At 45.3% G+C, this 17795-nt stretch overlaps 1 protein-coding gene across 1 annotated transcript; it reads left to right on the top strand.

Annotated features, from left to right (window-relative positions):
• The first annotated feature begins 368 nt into the window (after positions 1-368).
• LOC122677985 (glycosylation-dependent cell adhesion molecule 1-like) lies at positions 369-3182 on the top strand. Its single transcript, XM_043878338.1, has 4 exons — positions 369-567; positions 1468-1512; positions 2312-2536; positions 2933-3182. The coding sequence occupies exons 1-4, from the start codon at positions 504-506 to the stop codon at positions 3061-3063; spliced, it is 465 nt and encodes a 154-aa protein (XP_043734273.1). The 5' UTR covers positions 369-503; the 3' UTR covers positions 3064-3182.
• The last annotated feature ends 14613 nt before the right edge of the window (positions 3183-17795 follow it).

Raw genomic sequence — 17795 nt, forward strand, 5'->3', positions numbered from 1 at the left:
GTCCCTACTCTCCTAGGGGAGATAGATATTAATTTAATGATCACTTAAACAAAAGTAAAATTCTACCAGTAATAAGTACCATGAAGGAGGGAAACTCATACACTCATAGTTACTGTGAACATGTTTTTTTGTTTGATTAAATTGCATATATTTTAACAACCATCATGATTTAAATAAAAGATCCCATATGCACAAACTCAAGACAATATCTGGCATATAGGGAGCCTGGGGCTGGCTCGCTTGGCACATTCCAGGCCAGGGGGAATGCTGGCACCTTGCTTTCCTGTTAACTGGTTTCCCAGAAGTTCCAGTTCCCCAAAACAAATGTATACAGAATAGGGAAATGGGGAGGGGAAACCTGGTTTGTTCCCAGGTCCAATCCTGCACCAGATTCCAAGAGCCGATCCCTACCCTCAAATACATAAGGCCCCTGCCAGGCAGCAGCCTCCTCAGCATCACCCAGCAGCCTCCCCGGGGAAAACAGATGCTGCTGCAGCCCCACCATGAAAGTCCTCTGCGTCCTGCTTCTGGCCAGCTTGGCCGCCACCTCTCTCGCCATCCTTAACGGTGAGTCTGGCTTCCATCAACCTCCCCCTGTCCCCTGGGGTCACTGAGCTGTGGCTGGAGAGACCTCAGTGCTCCAAAGGCCTTTCCTTAATCCTTGTGATGTGTTGTGTGAAGAGGTCAGGAGATGCAGTCAGAACCAAGCATTCACACCTGGATAAACTTAGGGACGGAGGCAGGGGGCTAGGACACATGACTCCAGGAATTCTGCACCCTAGAAAGCTTATGGCTGGGATGAGAGGGGCCAAACTGAACCCAAATCAAGGCAGACTATGGGTCAACAGAGATTCAGATTAGATTCCTGGTTCAGATGATGCTGGAAACCCTCGGTAGAGTCACTACCCCTACGTGGAGCTTTCTGCCTTCCTCTGTACAGTGAGGCCAAGACATAGACACACATACATTCAACAGCTATTTATTGAGCACCTAATGTATGCCAGACACATAGTTCTAGATGCTTAGAATACACTCAAAATACAGAGATCTCGGTCATTATTGAGATTACAACCTAGGGAAATAAACCAACAGTGAAGTGAAGTCCTTCAGTCATGTCCTACTCTTTGTGACCCCATGGACTGTAGCTTACAAGGCTCCCCTGTCCATGGAATTTTCCAGGCAAGAGTACTGGAGCGGGTTGCCATTTCCTTCCCCAGGGGATCTTCCCGACCCAGGGATCGAACCCAGGTCTCCCACATTGCAGGCAGACACTTTACCGTCTGAGCCACCAGGGGGTAAACCAACAGTAAGCACATTAGATAAATGCCAACGCGTTAGAAGTGTGAAGAAAAAACATAAAACATGGTAAGGGAGAGGAGGATGCTGGGGCAGAAGGGGCTGCATAAGAGCATCTCACATGTTAAATGTCTTCAGACCTTCAGAAAATTTAACCCTCTTATTTTTCAGAGCCAGAAGATGAAACCCACCTGGAGGCTCAGCCCACAGATACCTGTAAGTCTCACACTGGCATCCTTTAAAGTAAGTCAGTGGTGGTAAAAGATTGTTCAGTGAGTGATGAACAATGACGAATTCTCCATCTGAGAAAGAGGTGGAGCAAAGACAATCCCTTCTGATGTTGGATCTTAATCCTTCCTACAGTACTAACTGGCCAAGCTCTAGGGGCCAGAAGCTCTTTGAACCAGCACTTCATGCTGGTTAGTCATGGGAGATGGGTGTGGGGACCACATCTCACTCCTGAATGCTAGCAGGTGAGGAGTTTCAGCTCACCCTGAGGTGAGGATGCTACTGGGGGCTCCTCAGTCCCAAGCTCCCTACCCCACAAAAACCTTGAACATTGCAGGATTCTGCTTTGTGAATTACCCATAAATATGGTTTAATCTCAGGCTAACTTCCTACACACACACACACACACACACACACACAATTTACCTGGCAAAAGCCAGAGAAGGCAGACTCAAGCAATAGCCAAAATTCAGGAAAAAAAAAAAGAACCAATATTTACTGAACCCCCTCCTATGTGCCAGCCAATGGGACAGGTATTTGCATAGTTATTCTCTTTTTGTCAGGAAGGTAAATTTGCTAAAAGTTCAATTCCTAGTCAAAGGCATCCAAAACCAGGGGCTTGTGGATTTTGATGCCGGCATGGGACATCAACCCTGCTGTATGATAACTGGGCAATGACTCAACCCTGGTGGCCACCAGTGTTATGGGAGATAACACAGCCCCGACTGGCTGCTCCTCACCATGAGCTCTTTCTCTGCCCTCATCTCCTCCATCATCTTGGTCCCAGCTGCTCAGTTCATCATCAGCAACCTCCAGATCTCCAATGAGGACCTTTCTAAGGAGCCTTCCATCTCCAGAGAAGAGTTGATTCCCAAAGAGCAAATTGTGATCAAATCTTCCAGGAGACCGCAGAATCAGAACCCCAAGCTGCCTCTGTCCATACTCAAGGAAAAACATCTCAGAAATGCTGCCCTTGAATCAGAAGAGACTACAGAACACACTCCCAGTGCTGGTAGGAGCTAGGGGAAGGGGTTAGGGGCTGGGCAAACAGTAAGCAGCAAAAGAGGGTGGAAGTGGTTGGGTTAGAAAGAGAAAGCAAGCTGCAGCAAAAAGAAGTGAGAGAGGAATTTAGAGAATAGCATTGAAATATTACACTACCATACATATATATACCTATGGCTGATTCATACTGATATATAGCAGAAGCCAATACAACCTTGTAAAGCAATTATCCTCCAATTAAAAATAAATGAAAAAAATTTTTTAAGAAATGAGAGTTAAAAGCAAGTCAAAGGACCTGTTAGTTGCCTTTGCCAGTGCTGTGGAAAGCTGTCGCTAGAGTGTAGGGAAGCGGTGAGGGTGCAGGGGAATAGCTCTACCCTAACTTTTCTCTCCCGGTATTCCCCAGCATCCACTACAGAAGGAACACTGATGGAGATCGGTCATAAAATCAGGAGGAATCTGGAAAACACAGTGGAAGAAATCATAAAATATCTGAAAAGCCTATTCCCTCATGCCTCTGAAGTCATGAAGCCGTAGTAATGGGGATGCCCACAGCCCAGGCGGGCCGCTGCAAGTACCTGTAGCACCCACACCGCTTGGACCATCACCACCATCTCTCAGCTCCTCAAGTCCTTTACTAAAGCATCACATCCCAAGCCTGGCTCTGTGCTGGCTTTGTAGCACCAGAAAGGAAGACCCAAGGCCCCCACTCTACTGGGATTCTTCCTTTAGTCACCCCATTCCTTTGATTTTAAACTCCTCCCCCTCCTCCTCCACCAGCTTCCCTGGTGGTTCAGTCGGTAAAGAATCTGTCTGCAGGGAACTTCCCTGGTGGTCCAGTGGCTAAGACTCCTTGCTCATAGTGCAGGGGGCCTGGGTTCAATCCCTGGTCAGGGAAATAGATCCCACGTGCTTCAATAAGACTTGAAGATCTTAAATGCAGCAACTAAGACCCAGCACAACCAAATAAATAAATAATAAAAAAAAAAAAAAAAAAAAAGAATCTGTCTGCAATGCAGAAGACCTAGGTTCAGTCCCTGGGTGGGGAAGATCCCCTGGAGGAGGGCATGGCAACCCACTCCAGTATTCTTGCCTGGAGAATCCTCATGGACAGAGGAACCTGGCAGACTATAGTCCATGGGGTTGCAAAGAATCGGACACGACTGAGCAACTAACGCACACTTACTTACTTGCTTACTTCCTCCTCAGTTTACAAATGTGTTCAAATCTCCACATCCAAAAATATTCTTTGTGAAGTCTTGGCTCTTCTCTCCAGCTGCCCCTCCACCTCACACACCACTGCCCCCGGGCTCCCTCACCCACCATGCCCACCTCACTGGCCTGAAGTCTGCCTTGCCCACCCACCAGCCTGCAGCAATTGCTCACCCAAAGCCCACTGAGCCCAGTGAACCCTGTGACTGTTTCACAGTGCTGACACTCTTCAATCTGTCTGTAGAACTGGATAGAATATTCTAGAATGTTCTTCTCAGGGAGATGCTGCACTGGCCTGGTTCTCCAAGCTCCAGGTTCAGGTCCCTGCACATTCTCTGACTGCATTCTGTGCTCCCAGGCCCCATCCAGTGCCTTCTCATTCCTTCTTCACTTTTCTTCCTCATCTATACCCTCATCTGCCAAGACTTCTGCCTCAACTCAGGGTGGGCGACTCCATCCATACACACAACAAACATTCACCAAGTGCTTCCTACGTGCCAGATTCATCTACAAATGTGTGCCAGTCTCCCTCAACTGCAGCCAGTTTTCACTGTCAAGGCATATGGAACTCATTGTGGTGGAAAGAACATGGGAAAATAAAGTAATAAATCTCTTTTTTCTTGCAACTGGAGAGAAGACTCTTCACTCCAGGACAGATGGGATGACAGGAAGGGAGACGTGAGATAATAGAAAATGTGTATATTGGTCTCTGCCCCTGGTTCTTGGCACAGAGCTCCTAAAACTCTCATAACTTCCTAGGTGATGAGCACATTTAGGAGCATCTCTTATTCTAACATTTGGTCTTTGGCTCCATCTATGACACAGGGTCCCCAAAACCCTTGTAAATTCCTAAATGATAAGGGCACTAGGAACATCTTTCATTGTATTGAGGCAACTCTGGGTGAGCTCCTGGATGGCAAACCATGGTTTGAAGCTGGGAATTTTCAGCCCCTCCCCCTACTTGTCCAAAGTGAGGGCAGGGCCTGGAAATGGAGTTAATAATTGATCATGCCTATGTAAGGAAGCCTCCATAAAATCCCGATAGTGCTGGATTCAGAGAATTTACAGGTTGGGAACACATCCACGGACCAGGAGGGTGTGTAGCCCAACTCCACGGGGATGGAAGCTCCTGTCATCAGGACCCTCCCAGACCTCGCCCTGTGTATCTCTCCACCTGGCTGTTCATCAGTATCTTGTATCACCTCTTTTAATAAGCTGATAAATGTGTTTTCTTAAGTTCAGACATCAGGGCCATTATGTGTCCAGAATCTAGTGCATGGCTATTTGTAGGGGTTTTTTTCAGGGCTAGGGTGGAGGCCAAGAAACTCTTAGTGAGAGTTCAAGATACAAGAGAAAGATATTGTAGAAATGCCTCCCTAGTGCATTCTCCACAGAGGCTCTCTAGTGCTGCTGCACGGGGAAGAGCCTGTCTGGTCGGTGCTCATCTTGAATGTGATCTTCAGTCATCCGCTCATGGCAGGACAGGGGCAGAGAGCTAGCTTACTCAGCCAGGGCAGAATACAGTTGGAACACAAGAGGTGATGGCCAGGCATCTCCACGACAGTTTCCTCCTGACCGGTGGGGGCCCTGAGCTCAGCCAATCAAGTTGCCAGTGCTTGCACTGCACCACCCGAGAAACTCAGTGGTACCTGGGACAGTAGCACCTCACCAGAATGGTCTCAGTCCATGCCATCTCTCTCCCAACACGTGAATTTAAACTCCAACTGCGAGAAACCTCCAACTGTTACCGAGCCCAAGCTCTTTCTGCTAGCCACATGACAGGTGAATTGGAGACAAGGTGTGGAGCCAGCTCACCAAGAAGATGGCAGACTGATGTCTCAAAATAACCACCTTATCGGGGTCTGGGTGCCAGGTTCTTTTGCAGATCAGAGATGGGGGGAGGTGAGGAAACAAACCATAAAGGTCATTAATCTTGTATATATCTCCTAGAATGGCAAGGGGAGGGTGTGGGGAGGGGAGAGGGATGGGTTAGCTTCTTCCTTCCTGCCGTCTACAGGTAGACAGGGTTCTGAAGAAAGGCACTTTAGTGTAACAGCCAGGCGGACTGGCTGGATTCTGAGGCAGACCATTATATGTGATTATAACAACAAAAGCAATGGAAAGCAAGTTAAAGAAACAGTTCCAACCTGGAGTCAGAATTGGCTTTTCTCTGCAACACAATGAAGGATTGATTTTGGTGTTAATTTTGTCATAGCGGGATGAGGGCATGCCTACTATGTCTTCTCTCAAAGAGGGGCACTTCAGACATTTTTGTCATCCTGCAATAAGTAGAAATTTAAAATAATTCTGCTGGTAGTCCCAATTTAACTCAGATGTGACTACATCTATTTCTTGCCTGCATGAATTCCCCTTTGAGTATGTTTCACCTTCTCAGTGACTATGTGTCCTGACTCCACAAATTCCTGGGTGTGGGCTTGGGCAATACACACACCACTCAAATACCCGTGTTCGTTTAAAGTTACCTACCTAATGACGCTCACACTGCTCCCACCAAACCACCTGGTCCTTCCTCCCTCTTGCTGGGCAACTGTCTACACTAGTTTCCTGGGTCCATGCTCCCTCTAGCGGTCTGACTCCACTTTGCATTGTCAAATCTGCCCATTCGTCCTCCTCGATCTAGAAATGAACACTGTGCTCTTTTCTAGTTCCGCCCTTAAAATCATTGATGTGTGAAAATATTCCCTTTTTCTCTTCATACATCTCAATCACGCTCTCTAAAAACTCAACATTTTTCTCAAGAAAATCTTCTCTTTTCCCCTAGTTTGAGCAATAGAACTTCCTTCTTTATCTCCTTCCCCTTACTTGCTGACTTTTCTCCCTACGAGACCAAGACTTGTATCTCACATGGACCCCATGCCTGCTTAATTTCCTGAATAAGTCTGATTTCTAGAGACAGAATGTTCCAGGTACAAGATTTGTTCATTTCTCTCTTATCTTTCCGTTTGTGATAATTCCAAATTGAGTTTTTTTCCACTTTCACACACGTGGGCATTTCCTCCATGCGAAGTGTCCTGGTCTTCTTATCAGTATGAGGTCACCACACGTCTGTGGTTAACCCCACAGCAAGTTGCACAAGGTCTGAATACACAGGGCTAACTTAATAAAGATACAACTCCAAGCCAAGTTGAAACAATGTACCAGGAAATAATTCTAGGAACCTGGAGACAGGTTCCTAAGCAAAACCCCTCCATGGTTCCTTCTGTGACCCTAAGTGAAATTCATAACAGCATAGATAATCACGATCTGGGACACCCAACAGAGCATCACTTACTAAAGATTAGCACAAATAATCTGAAGTAAAATTTTAAGTCTTGGGCTCTGTACCCACATGGAACTGTGATAATTTCTTTCCAGCTTCAACTGTACCTATAAAACTTCAGGCCACAGGTAATTTCCGAGCCTTTTGCCTTTTTGAATCCACTGTACTGGGTCCTCATGGGCTTCCCCGTGGCTCAGTTGTAAAGAACCCGCTTGCAATGAAGGAGACTGAAGAGATGGGAGTTTCATCTCTGAGTGGGGAAGATCCCCTGGAGGAGGCCATGGCAACCCACTCCAGGATTCTTGCCTGGAGAATCCCATGGACAGAGGAGCCTAGTGGGCTACAGAGTCCATAGGGTCGCCAAGAGTCGGACACGACTGATGTGACTGAACACACACACGCGCAGGTACTGGGTCCCCAAAGGCCAGCCCTTGATTTTACCATCAGGGCCATAGGAAGGCCCACCATGTTGTCAGCCCTCCCCACTCTGAATCTGGTCAGTGGAGAACACACCCAGAGAACAGAGGGCAGAAGGGAGACAAAGTATCAGTTTTTTTAAAGACTGTACCAGTGCCAGACATCCCACAGCACTCTGACCTCCCTGGCCAGCTGAGCTGGAGAGTGCAACTGAGACAGAAGAGGGAAAGGGGCCTCCTCTCCTTCCTGCCTGCCTGAGCCTCTGCACAGAGAGGAAAACAGCGGACATTCACAGGGAGAGGCGGGGTGGGGAAGCCTATCCGAGGGTGTATGTTTGCATTAGGAGAGGGCAGCAGAGAAAGAGACAGTGCTATTCAGGAACATTCCTGTTTCTGCATTAACTCCACTCCTGGGTGAAACATGGTCCGAGAAATGTTCTGCCTTACCAGCTGTCATAGAGTCTCATCCCACAGCCACCAAGAGAAAAATTTTTTCATCTTGTATTCGTTTTCTTTTTTGTTGAAGCATAGTTGATTTACAATGTTGTGTTAGTTTCTGGTGTGCAGCAAAGTGATTCAGGTTGATATCTGTAGATATGTATGTACGTATATACATACATATACAGTGGCTGCACTTTGCTGGAGCAGCTGTGAAGAGATAACCCCTGTCCAAGGTAAGAGAAACCCAAGTAAGACGGTAGGCACTGAGAGAGGGCATCAGAGGGCAGACAGACTGAAACCTCAATCACAGAAAGTTAGCCACTCTGATCACATGGACCACAGCCTTGTCTAACTCAATGAAACTAGGCCAAGCCATGTGGGGCCACCCAAGACAAACGGGTCATAGTGGAGACGTCTGACAGAATGTGGTCCACTGGAGAAGGGAATGGCAAACCACTTCAGTATTCTTGCCTTGAGAACTCCATGAACAGTATGAAAAGGCAAAAAGATAGGACACTGAAAGATGAACTTCCCAGGTCGGTAGATGCTCAATAGGCTACTGGAGATCAGTGAAGAAGTAACTTCAGAAAGAATGAAGGGATAGAGCCAAAGCAAAAACAAAACCCAGTTGTGAATGTGACTGGTGATAGAAGCAAGGTCCGATGCTGTAAAGAGCAATATTGCATAGGAACCTGGAATGTTAGGTCCATGAATCAAGGCAAATTGGAAGTGGTCAAACAGATGGCAAGATTGAATGTTGACATTCTAGGAATCAGCAACAATGGACTGGAATGGGTGAATTTAACTCAGATGACCATTATATCTACTACTCTGGGCAGGAATCCCTTAGAAGAAATGGAGTAGCCATCCTGGTCAACAAAAGTCTGAAATGCAGTACTTGGATGCAATCTCAAAAATGACAGAATGATCTCTGTTCGTTTCCAAGGCAAACCATTCAATATCACAGTAATCCAAGTCTATACCCTGACCACTAACACTGAAGAAGCTGAAGTTGAACGGTTCTATGAAGACCTTCAAGACCTTTTAGAACTAACACCCAAAAAAGATGTCCTTTTCATTATAGGGGACTGGAATGCAAAAGTAGGAAGTCAAGAAACACCTGGAGTAACAGGCAAATTTGGTCTTGGAGTACAGAATGAAACAGGGCAAAGGCGAATAGAGTTTTGCCAAGAGAATGCACTGGTCATAGCAAACACCCTCTTCCAACAACACAAGAGAAGACTCTACACATGGACATCACCAGATGGCCAACACCAAAATCAGATTGATTATATTCTTTGCAGCCAAAGATGGAGAAGCTCTATACAGTCAGCAAAAACAATACCAGGAGCAGACTGTGGCTCAGATCATGAACTCCTTATTGCCAAATTCAGACTGAAATTGAAGAAAGTGGGGAGAACCACTAAACCATTCAGGTATGACCTAAATCAAATCCCTTATGATTATACAGTAGAAGTGAGAAATAGATTTGAGGGACTAGATCTGATAGTATGCCTGATGAACGATGGACAGAGGTTCATAACATTGTACAGGAGACCGGGATCAAGACCATCCTCAAGAAAAAGAAATGCAAAAAAGCAAAATGGCTGTCTGAGGAGGCTTTACAAATAACTGTGAAAAGAAGAGAAGCAAAAAGCAAAGGAGAAAAGGAAAGATGTACCCATTTGAATGCAGAATTCCAAAGAATAGCAAGGAGAGATAAGAAAGCCTTCCTTAGCGATCAATGCAAAGAAATAGAGGAAAACAATAGAATGGGAAAGACTAGAGATCACTTCAAGAAAATTAAAGATACCAAGGGAACATTTCATGCAAAGATGGGCTCAATAAAGGATAGAAATGGTATGGACCTGAGAGAAGCAAAAGATATTGAGAATAGGTGGCAAGAATACATACAAGAATTGTACAAAAAAGATCTTCACGACCCAGATAATCATGATGCTGTGATCACTCACCTAGAGCCAGACATCCTGGAATGTGAAGTAAAGTGGGCCTTAGGAAGCATCACTATGAGTAAAGCTAGTGGAGGTGAGGGAATTCCAGCTGGTCTACTTCAAATCCTAAAAGATGATGCTGTGAAAGTGTTGCACTCAATATGCCAGCAAATTTGGAAAACTCAGCAGTGGCCACAGGACTGGAAAAGGTCAGTTTTCATTCCAATCCCAAAGAAAGGAAATACCAAAGAATGCTCAAACTACTGCACAATTGCACTCATCTCACATGCTAGCAAAGTAATGCTCAAAATTCTCCAAGCCTGGCTTCAGCAATATGTGAACCGTGAACATCCAGATGTTCAAGTTAGTTTTAGAAAAGGCACAGAAACCAGAGATCAAATTGCCAGCATACTTTGGACCATCAAAAAAGCAAGAGAGTTCCAGAAAAACATCTATTTCTGCTTTATTGACTATGCCAAAGCATTTGACTGTGTGGATCACGATAAACTGTGGAAAATTCTGAAAGAGATGGGAATACCAGACCACCTGACCTGCCTCTTGAGAAATCTGTATGCAGGTCAGGAAGCAACAGTTAGAACTGGACATGGAACAGACTGGTTCCAAATAGGAAAAGGAGTACATCAAGGCTGTATACTGTCACGCTGCTTATTTAACTTATATGCAGAATATATCATGAGAAACGCTGGGCTGGAAGAAGCACAAGCTGGAATCAAGATTGTCGGGAGAAATATCAATAACCTCAGATATGCAGATGACACCACCCTTATGGCAGAAAGTGAAGAAGAACTAAAAAGCCTCTTGATGAAAGTGAAAGAGGAGAGTGAAAAAATTGGCTTAAAGCTCAACATTCAGAAAACTAAGATCATGGCATCCGGTCCCATCACTTCATGGGAAATAGATGGGGAAACAGCGGAAACAGTGGCTGACTTTATTTTTCTGGGCTCCAAAATCACTGCAGATGGTGATTGCAGCCATGAAATTAAAAAACACTTACTCCTTGGAAGGAAAGTTATGACCAACCTAGATAGCATATTGAAAAGCCAAGACATTACTTTGCCAACAAAGGTCCATCTAATCAAGGCTATGGTTTTTCCAGTAGTCATGTGTAGATATGAGAGTTGTACTATAAAGAAAGCTGAGTGCCGAAAAATTGATGCATTTGAACTGTAGAGTTGGAGAAGACTCTTGAGAGTCCCATGGACTGCAAGGAGATCCAACCAGTCCATCCTAAAGGGGATCAGTCCTGGGTGTTCATTGGAAGGACTGATGTTGAAGCTGAAACTCCAATACTTTGGCCACCTGATATGAAGAGCTGACTCATTTGAAAAGACTCTGATGCTGGGAAAGATTGAGGGCAGGAGGAGAAGGGGACGACAGAGGATGAGATGGTTGTATGGCATCACCACCTCAATGGACATGAGTTTGGGTAGGCTCCGGGAGTTGGTGATGGACAGGAAGGCCTGGCGTGCTGCGGTTCATGGGGTCGCAAAGAGTCAGACACGACTGAGTGACTGCACTGAACTGACTGATATACATACGTGTATATCTGTTCTTTTTCACATTCCTTCCCATAACAGTTTATCAAAGGATGTTGAATATAGTCCCCTGTGCTTATACAGTAGGACTTTTTGTGTATCTAATATAGTATGCATCTGCTAATCCCAAACTCCTAATTTATCCCTCCCCTACCCACTTTCCTCTTAGTAATCATAAGTTTGTTTTTTATGTTTGTGAGTCTGTTTCTGTTTTGTAAATAAGTTCATTCATATCTTAATTTAGATTCTACATATAAGTGATACCATATGGTATTTGTCTTCCTCTTTCTGACTTATTTCACTAGGTCCATCCATGCTGCTGAAATGGCATTATATCATTCTTTTTTTATGGCTGGATAATATTTATTGAGTGTATGTACCACATCTTCTTTATCCATTCATCTGTTGGTGGATTGCTTCCGTGTTTTGGCTATTGTGAATAGTACTGTTATGAACATTGGGGTGCGTATATTTTTTCAAATTAGAGTTTTCTCTGATGTATGCCTAAGAGTGGGGTTGCTGGATGGTATGGTAGCTCTGTTTTTAGTTTTTCAAGGAATCTCCATACCATTTTCCATAGCAGTTGCACCAATTTACATTCCCACCAACAGTGTAGGAGGGTTCCCTTTTTTTCACACCTTCTTCAGCTTTTGTTATTTGTAGTTGACGGCCATTCTGACTGGTGTGAGGTGATACTTCATTGTAGTTTTGAGTTGCATTTCTTGAATAATTAGTGATGATGAGCATCTTCTCATGTGCCTATTGGCCATCTGTATGTCTTCTTTGGAGAAATCTCTATTTAGACCTTCTGCTCATTTTTTGGTTGGGTTGTTGAACTTTTTTGTTACTGAGTTACAGGAATTGTTTGTATATTTTGGAAGTTAAGCCTTTGTCGGCCAATCACTTGCAGATGTTTTCTCCATTCTGTGCGTTATGTTTTCATTTCGTTTGATTTCCTTTGCTGTGGAAAAATGTATAAGTTTGATTAGGTGCCATTTGGTCTTGGGGTGTTTGTTTTTGGTTTTATTTTGGTTTTGATTTTTCTTCTATGGCTTTGGGAGACTGATCTGAGAAAATACCGGTACAGTTTATGCCAGAGAAAGTTTTGCTGAGTTCTCTTCTAGGTGTTTATGGGGTCATCTTTTATATTTAGATCTTTAAGTCACTTTGAGTTCACTTTTGTGTATGGTGTGAGGGAGCTGTATCAGTTTTCTAATTACAAATTACCACAAATGTACTGGCTTAAAACAACACAGATTTATCATCTTATAGTTCTGGAGTTCAGAGGTGCAAGATGGGTCTCACTCGGGCTAAAACCAAGATGTTAGCAGAGCCATTCCTTTTCGAAGGCTCCAAGGGAGAATCCACTTTTATGTCCTTTCCAGCTTCTGGAGATCACCCACATTGCTTGGGTCATGGCCCCATTCTCTCACTTTCAAACCCAGCAACATTCAGCCAAGTTCTCACTTTGCTATCAACCTGTTTCTCTATTCTGAATCCCTCTTCCACACTTAAGGTGCCTTATGATTTCACTGGATCCACCCAGATAATCTAGGATAATTTCACTGTTTTAAAGCCAGTTGATCAGCAACTTTAATTCCATCTAAATCCTTATTTCCCCTTTGCCACATAATCTCATATATTCACAGGCTGAGAAATCTCCAGTTCAAGAATCCCACCCTCCATCTACAAACTGCTGGCCGTCCATCTCCTTTACTCTAGAAGCCTGCATGCATTCACCTTGTCCAGACCTCCAATCTACTGATTCTGCCATTATTTTCACGTAGCTAATGACTACATTTCCCAGACTTCCTTGCAGCCAGACGTGACCCTGTGACTAGACTGTGGCCAGTAGGATATGAGCAAATATGATAAAAGCAATTACGGGTGAGGCCCTTGACAAAAGAGGAGTGTGTCCGCCCCTTCTCTCATCTCCCTTTCCCAATGACTGGAGTGAGATGAAGGGTGGGACTTGGAGCAGCCATCATAAACCATTAAATAGAAGCCACATTAAAAAAAAAAAAAAACAACAGTAGCAGAGACTTCTCTGGTGGTCCAGCAGTGAAGACTCAGAGCTCCCAGTGCAGGGGACTCAGGTTTGACCACTGGTCAGGGAACTAGATCCCACATGCCACAACTAAAGATCCTGTGTGCAGCAACTAAGGCCTGGCACAGACAAATTGGAAAAAAAAAAGTTGCAAGACAGAAAGAGCCTAAGTCTTGACTATGGCAGAGCCACCATACTACCCCAGTTTAACTTTTGTTAAAGCTGCAGTATTATGACCTTATTACTGCGTCTGAACTAGTATCTTAATACACTTGTCCACTTCATCTTGCTAGCTCACTAAATATAACCTCCATATAATCAATTATTCAAGCCAAAAACCTGAGTCAGTTTTGATTCGTGCTTTTTCTTCAATCCTCACATCAATAAGGCTTTGAATTCTATCTCCAGGATATATCTTGACTTCCTCCCTCTCTCCCCTTCTCCTTAGCTGCACCACCGTGATTCATCACTTAGATGTCAGCAACAGCCTCCTGACTAAACCTCCCTACCTCCACCCTTACCCGTTCCAAGCCACCCTCCCTTCAGCATTTAGACAAGTGCTATTTTCAAGGTATATATCTAATCAGGTCAGCCAGTCTGCTGCTTAAACCCTTAAGTGTTCTCCATTTGCACTTTGATGCAGAATCCAAACCCTTTCCCAGGGCCTACATGCACCCCCCCAACCCCACCTCATCCCGTTCCACTTTCCTCCTCAATACCGCACAGCCATGCTGGCCTCCTTCATGGGACACAAAGTTTTTGCCCAGCTCAGAGCTTTCATCCTCATGGCTGCTCCCTCTGCTTAGAACCCCATTCTTCTTGCTCTTTGCTCAGCTGACTCCTGCTCATCCTACAAATCTCAGCTCACACATCTCTTCTCAGGGAGAGCCTTCTCATCTACCCGACTCAGCGCCCAGCCCCATCTCCCTTTCCACCAGTTACTTCTGTCACCCCACCCTGTTTATTCCCTCATTGCACTTACTGTACTCTGACATTATTTATACACTTGTTTACTTGTGTATATGGTTCCCACCTCAGAAAAATGTAAGCTCCATGAAGCCTGAGAACTTGTCAACCACAAGCATTCACCATTTTCTCCCTGGGGCCTTGAACAATAATAACTGGGCAAACAGTTGGAGTCCAACGAATGAAGCTCAAATGACTTCAAGAGTGAACTGAATGAATGAATGACTGGATGAATGAGTGGTGAAATATCACCCCTTTCCTAGGAAGAAGCAAGTAACAAACCAAGAGAAGCTAGAAGGGTTCACTCAGACCCTGTCTCCTGAGGAAGAAGGGAGCAAAGTCCTCTAATGGAACGAGGCGCAGGGGGAGGGTTGTAGATAAGGGTGTCCCTCCCTGAGAGTGGTTGGGAAGAAAAGATCCCGGCAAGGGCTGAGACACTTTTGCTCAGAGGTCCAGTGCTCACTTCCCCAGCCTCTATAGGATTAAGGCAGAGATGAGACCACCTTCCCAGAGAATAAAATACAGCATCAAATGTGCAGGCACTGCAGTGCGGGAGCCTGAGGTTGTGTCTTAAGAAGGGCTTCTCCACACATGTACAGATAGTTGTTTAGTCTCTAAGTCAGGTCCAACCCTTTGTGACCCCTTGAACTGTAGCCCATCGGGCTCCTCTGTCCATGGGATTTCCCAGGCAAGAATACTGGAGTGGGTTACCATTTCCCACTCCAGGGTATCTTCCCTACCCAGGGATCAAACCCACATCTCCTGCATTGGCAGGGGAATTCTTTACCACTGAGCCGCCAAGGAAGCCTCTGTACAGGTAGGGGAACCCCAGAATCAGGACTTTCTATTACTGGGGGTGAGGGAAGGGTCTTTAAAAAGAATATCCCCCACTAGACTTCCTACATAGAATATGCAATTCCATCCCGGGGAGACAGGAGTGGGGACAGAACAACCTCCACAGAGCCTCCTGCCTGTACTCCCTCACCCAGTGAGACAGGAAAGCTAAGCTGGTGGTCTGGCCCAGAACCAGGACAGACACTGGTTCTCTCCACTGTGGGCTCCATCTCCCCTGTCCCAGGGGCCCTTCTCCTCCAAGGGGAATCACGGAAGCTTCCATTCATAGACTCCAATGCACAGTTTCAGAACAACCTAGGATCCCAGAGAGTCCTTAAAGGTCCAGCTCTGGGCCTAATGTAAGGAGCCTCCAGACAGCCTCTGGGTACTTAGAGGCTGAGATCTCCTTACACACATGCAGCTTCTTCCAGGTTTGGGCAGTTCTGCTTATAAGAGCTTGTTCCTCTGAGCCAGCTGAAATCCCTTTCTTTCACACCAGCATCACTAGCTCAGGCTGGTTGTTCCCACGTGACAACCTTTGAAACATCTGAAGGCAAGTATCATTCTAATAATAAATGCTGCCATTTAATGATGCTTACCAGGCACTGTGCTAAACATTTTATGTATATTATCTCATTCAATCCTTGCTGCATCCCTATCTTGGAGGAATTATTGGTCCCATTCTGGAGATTAGGGGAAAAGCTTGAGAAGTAATCAGCCCAGGGTCACCCGGGTATTGGAAGAATCGGGATTTGTTCCAAGACTGATCTGACTCCATCCAAAGCCCATGCCCTCACTTCTCCTGTTATGCAATGTCATCCATCCCTAACAGAATCATCTTTAGTCCTGGCTGGATGACACCAAATCCTTCAAGCATTTCTTCTCTGAGAAGCTCAGGGCACCCATCTCCCCATTTGCTCAGATAACTTCCAGGTTCAATAAAATCCTTGCATCATCTAGCCTCAGACCCTCTTTTGGAGACTGGAGAGTGAAAAGGGAAGCTCTGCTTCTGTGACAGCAGAAAATGGGAGTCTTCCCAAAGGTCCCGCACTGGGCCCCAGTGCCCCCTCAGTCCTCAAACAGCCCTGATGACCCACCAGTTCCCACTACTCCCACCTACCTTATCACGTATCAACTCCCCTGTCTCCCAGGATTTGTCAGTCTGGCTCCTCCTTATCTCATGCCTCTTCTACCCCAAAGGTCCACTCATCTTTAAACAAACCCAACTCCAATTTCCTCTCCTCCATGAAGCCTTCTCCAGCTCCTTCCCCTTCCTCAGTGCTCCCAAAACCCTCATTTCTCCTGTTTCCAGCTTCCCTGAGATATAACTGACATATACCACTGCATACACTTAAGGTGTACAATGTAATGACTTGATATATATATATATTATGAAATAAGTACCACAATAAGTTTAGTTAGCACATCCATCACCTCACATTGTTACAACTGTGTGTGTGTGTGTGATAAGAACATCTAAGATCAATTCTCTTAGCAACTTGCAAATACACAATACAGTATTGTGAACTGTAGTCACCAGGCCGTATGTTATATCCCAGAACTTTTTTATTTCACAGCTAGAAGATGGCACCTTTGGATCCCCTTCATCCATTTTCGCCTCCCCCACCCCTGGCAACCGTTAGCCAACTCTCCGTTTCTATGGATTTGATACAAAGCGCTTGTTTCTGCCTCTACAGCACCAGTTGCTCTTTTGCATTTCATCACGTCTCCTGCAGCTCTGGCTAGGCTCCTCCGGGGCAGAAAGTGTGGCTTTAACGACTAGGCCTGTTACACAGTAGGTGTTTGGTAACTGGATGCTACTGTCAAATGCAGACTGACATCTTTGATCCTTCAACTGGAAGAATGGTGGTTAGACTGCAGAAAGTCAGAAAGCAGGGCCAACAGTAAAGGGCCAGTTGAGATACCAGAGGAGTGAGCCCCTCCACATGGCCCAGCATCTGGGCATCACCTGGTCTCCCGGAATTGAATGAAAGAAGCCAGCCTCCATGAGTCCAAGTAAGGAAACAAGGTTTCAAGCAGGATCTGCTTCTTCCTGATGACCATTCCACCTCAGGGCTATGTGCTTGGTATTCTCACCTTCATGACACAGAGAAGATGCTGGTATGAATTTAAAACCTAGTGCCCCTTTCTCCAGGCACAATCTTAACTGTCCCAAATGATTTCGTAACAGAATATTAAAATCAGAATTTCAACTAGCCACCAAGATACATTTCAATCATCATATGAAGAATTTCAAAGGAAATGTTCAAGAACTAGTTTCTGATCCCCAGATCAAGGATACAGAAAGAATCAAGGATACTAAAAGGCATCATTTTAGGGAGAGGAGGTATTAGCGAGACAGTAACAAGGAAGCATGGTGTTCTTAGTCACTCAGTCGTGTCTGACTCTTTGCAACCCCATGGATTGTAGCCCACCGGGCTCCTTCGTCCATGGGGATTCTCCAGACAAGAACACTGGAGTGGGTTGCCATGCTCTCCTCCAGGGGATCTTCCCAACCCAGGGATCGAACCCAGGTCTCCCGCATTGCAGGTGGATTCTTTACCA

This window comes from Cervus elaphus, chromosome 3, assembly GCF_910594005.1.
Source record: "Cervus elaphus chromosome 3, mCerEla1.1, whole genome shotgun sequence".
Taxonomy (NCBI): Eukaryota; Metazoa; Chordata; class Mammalia; order Artiodactyla; family Cervidae; genus Cervus; species Cervus elaphus.

Bases quoted from the DNA above. Each gene is read 5' to 3' on its own strand.
- LOC122677985 (XM_043878338.1), top strand. From the start codon at position 504: ATGAAAGTCCTCTGCGTCCTGCTTCTGGCCAGCTTGGCCGCCACCTCT. The intron at 568-1,467 runs GTGAGTCTGGCT...CTTATTTTTCAG, and splicing joins CTCTCTCGCCATCCTTAACG to AGCCAGAAGATGAAACCCAC. The intron at 2,537-2,932 runs GTAGGAGCTAGG...GGTATTCCCCAG, and splicing joins AGAACACACTCCCAGTGCTG to CATCCACTACAGAAGGAACA.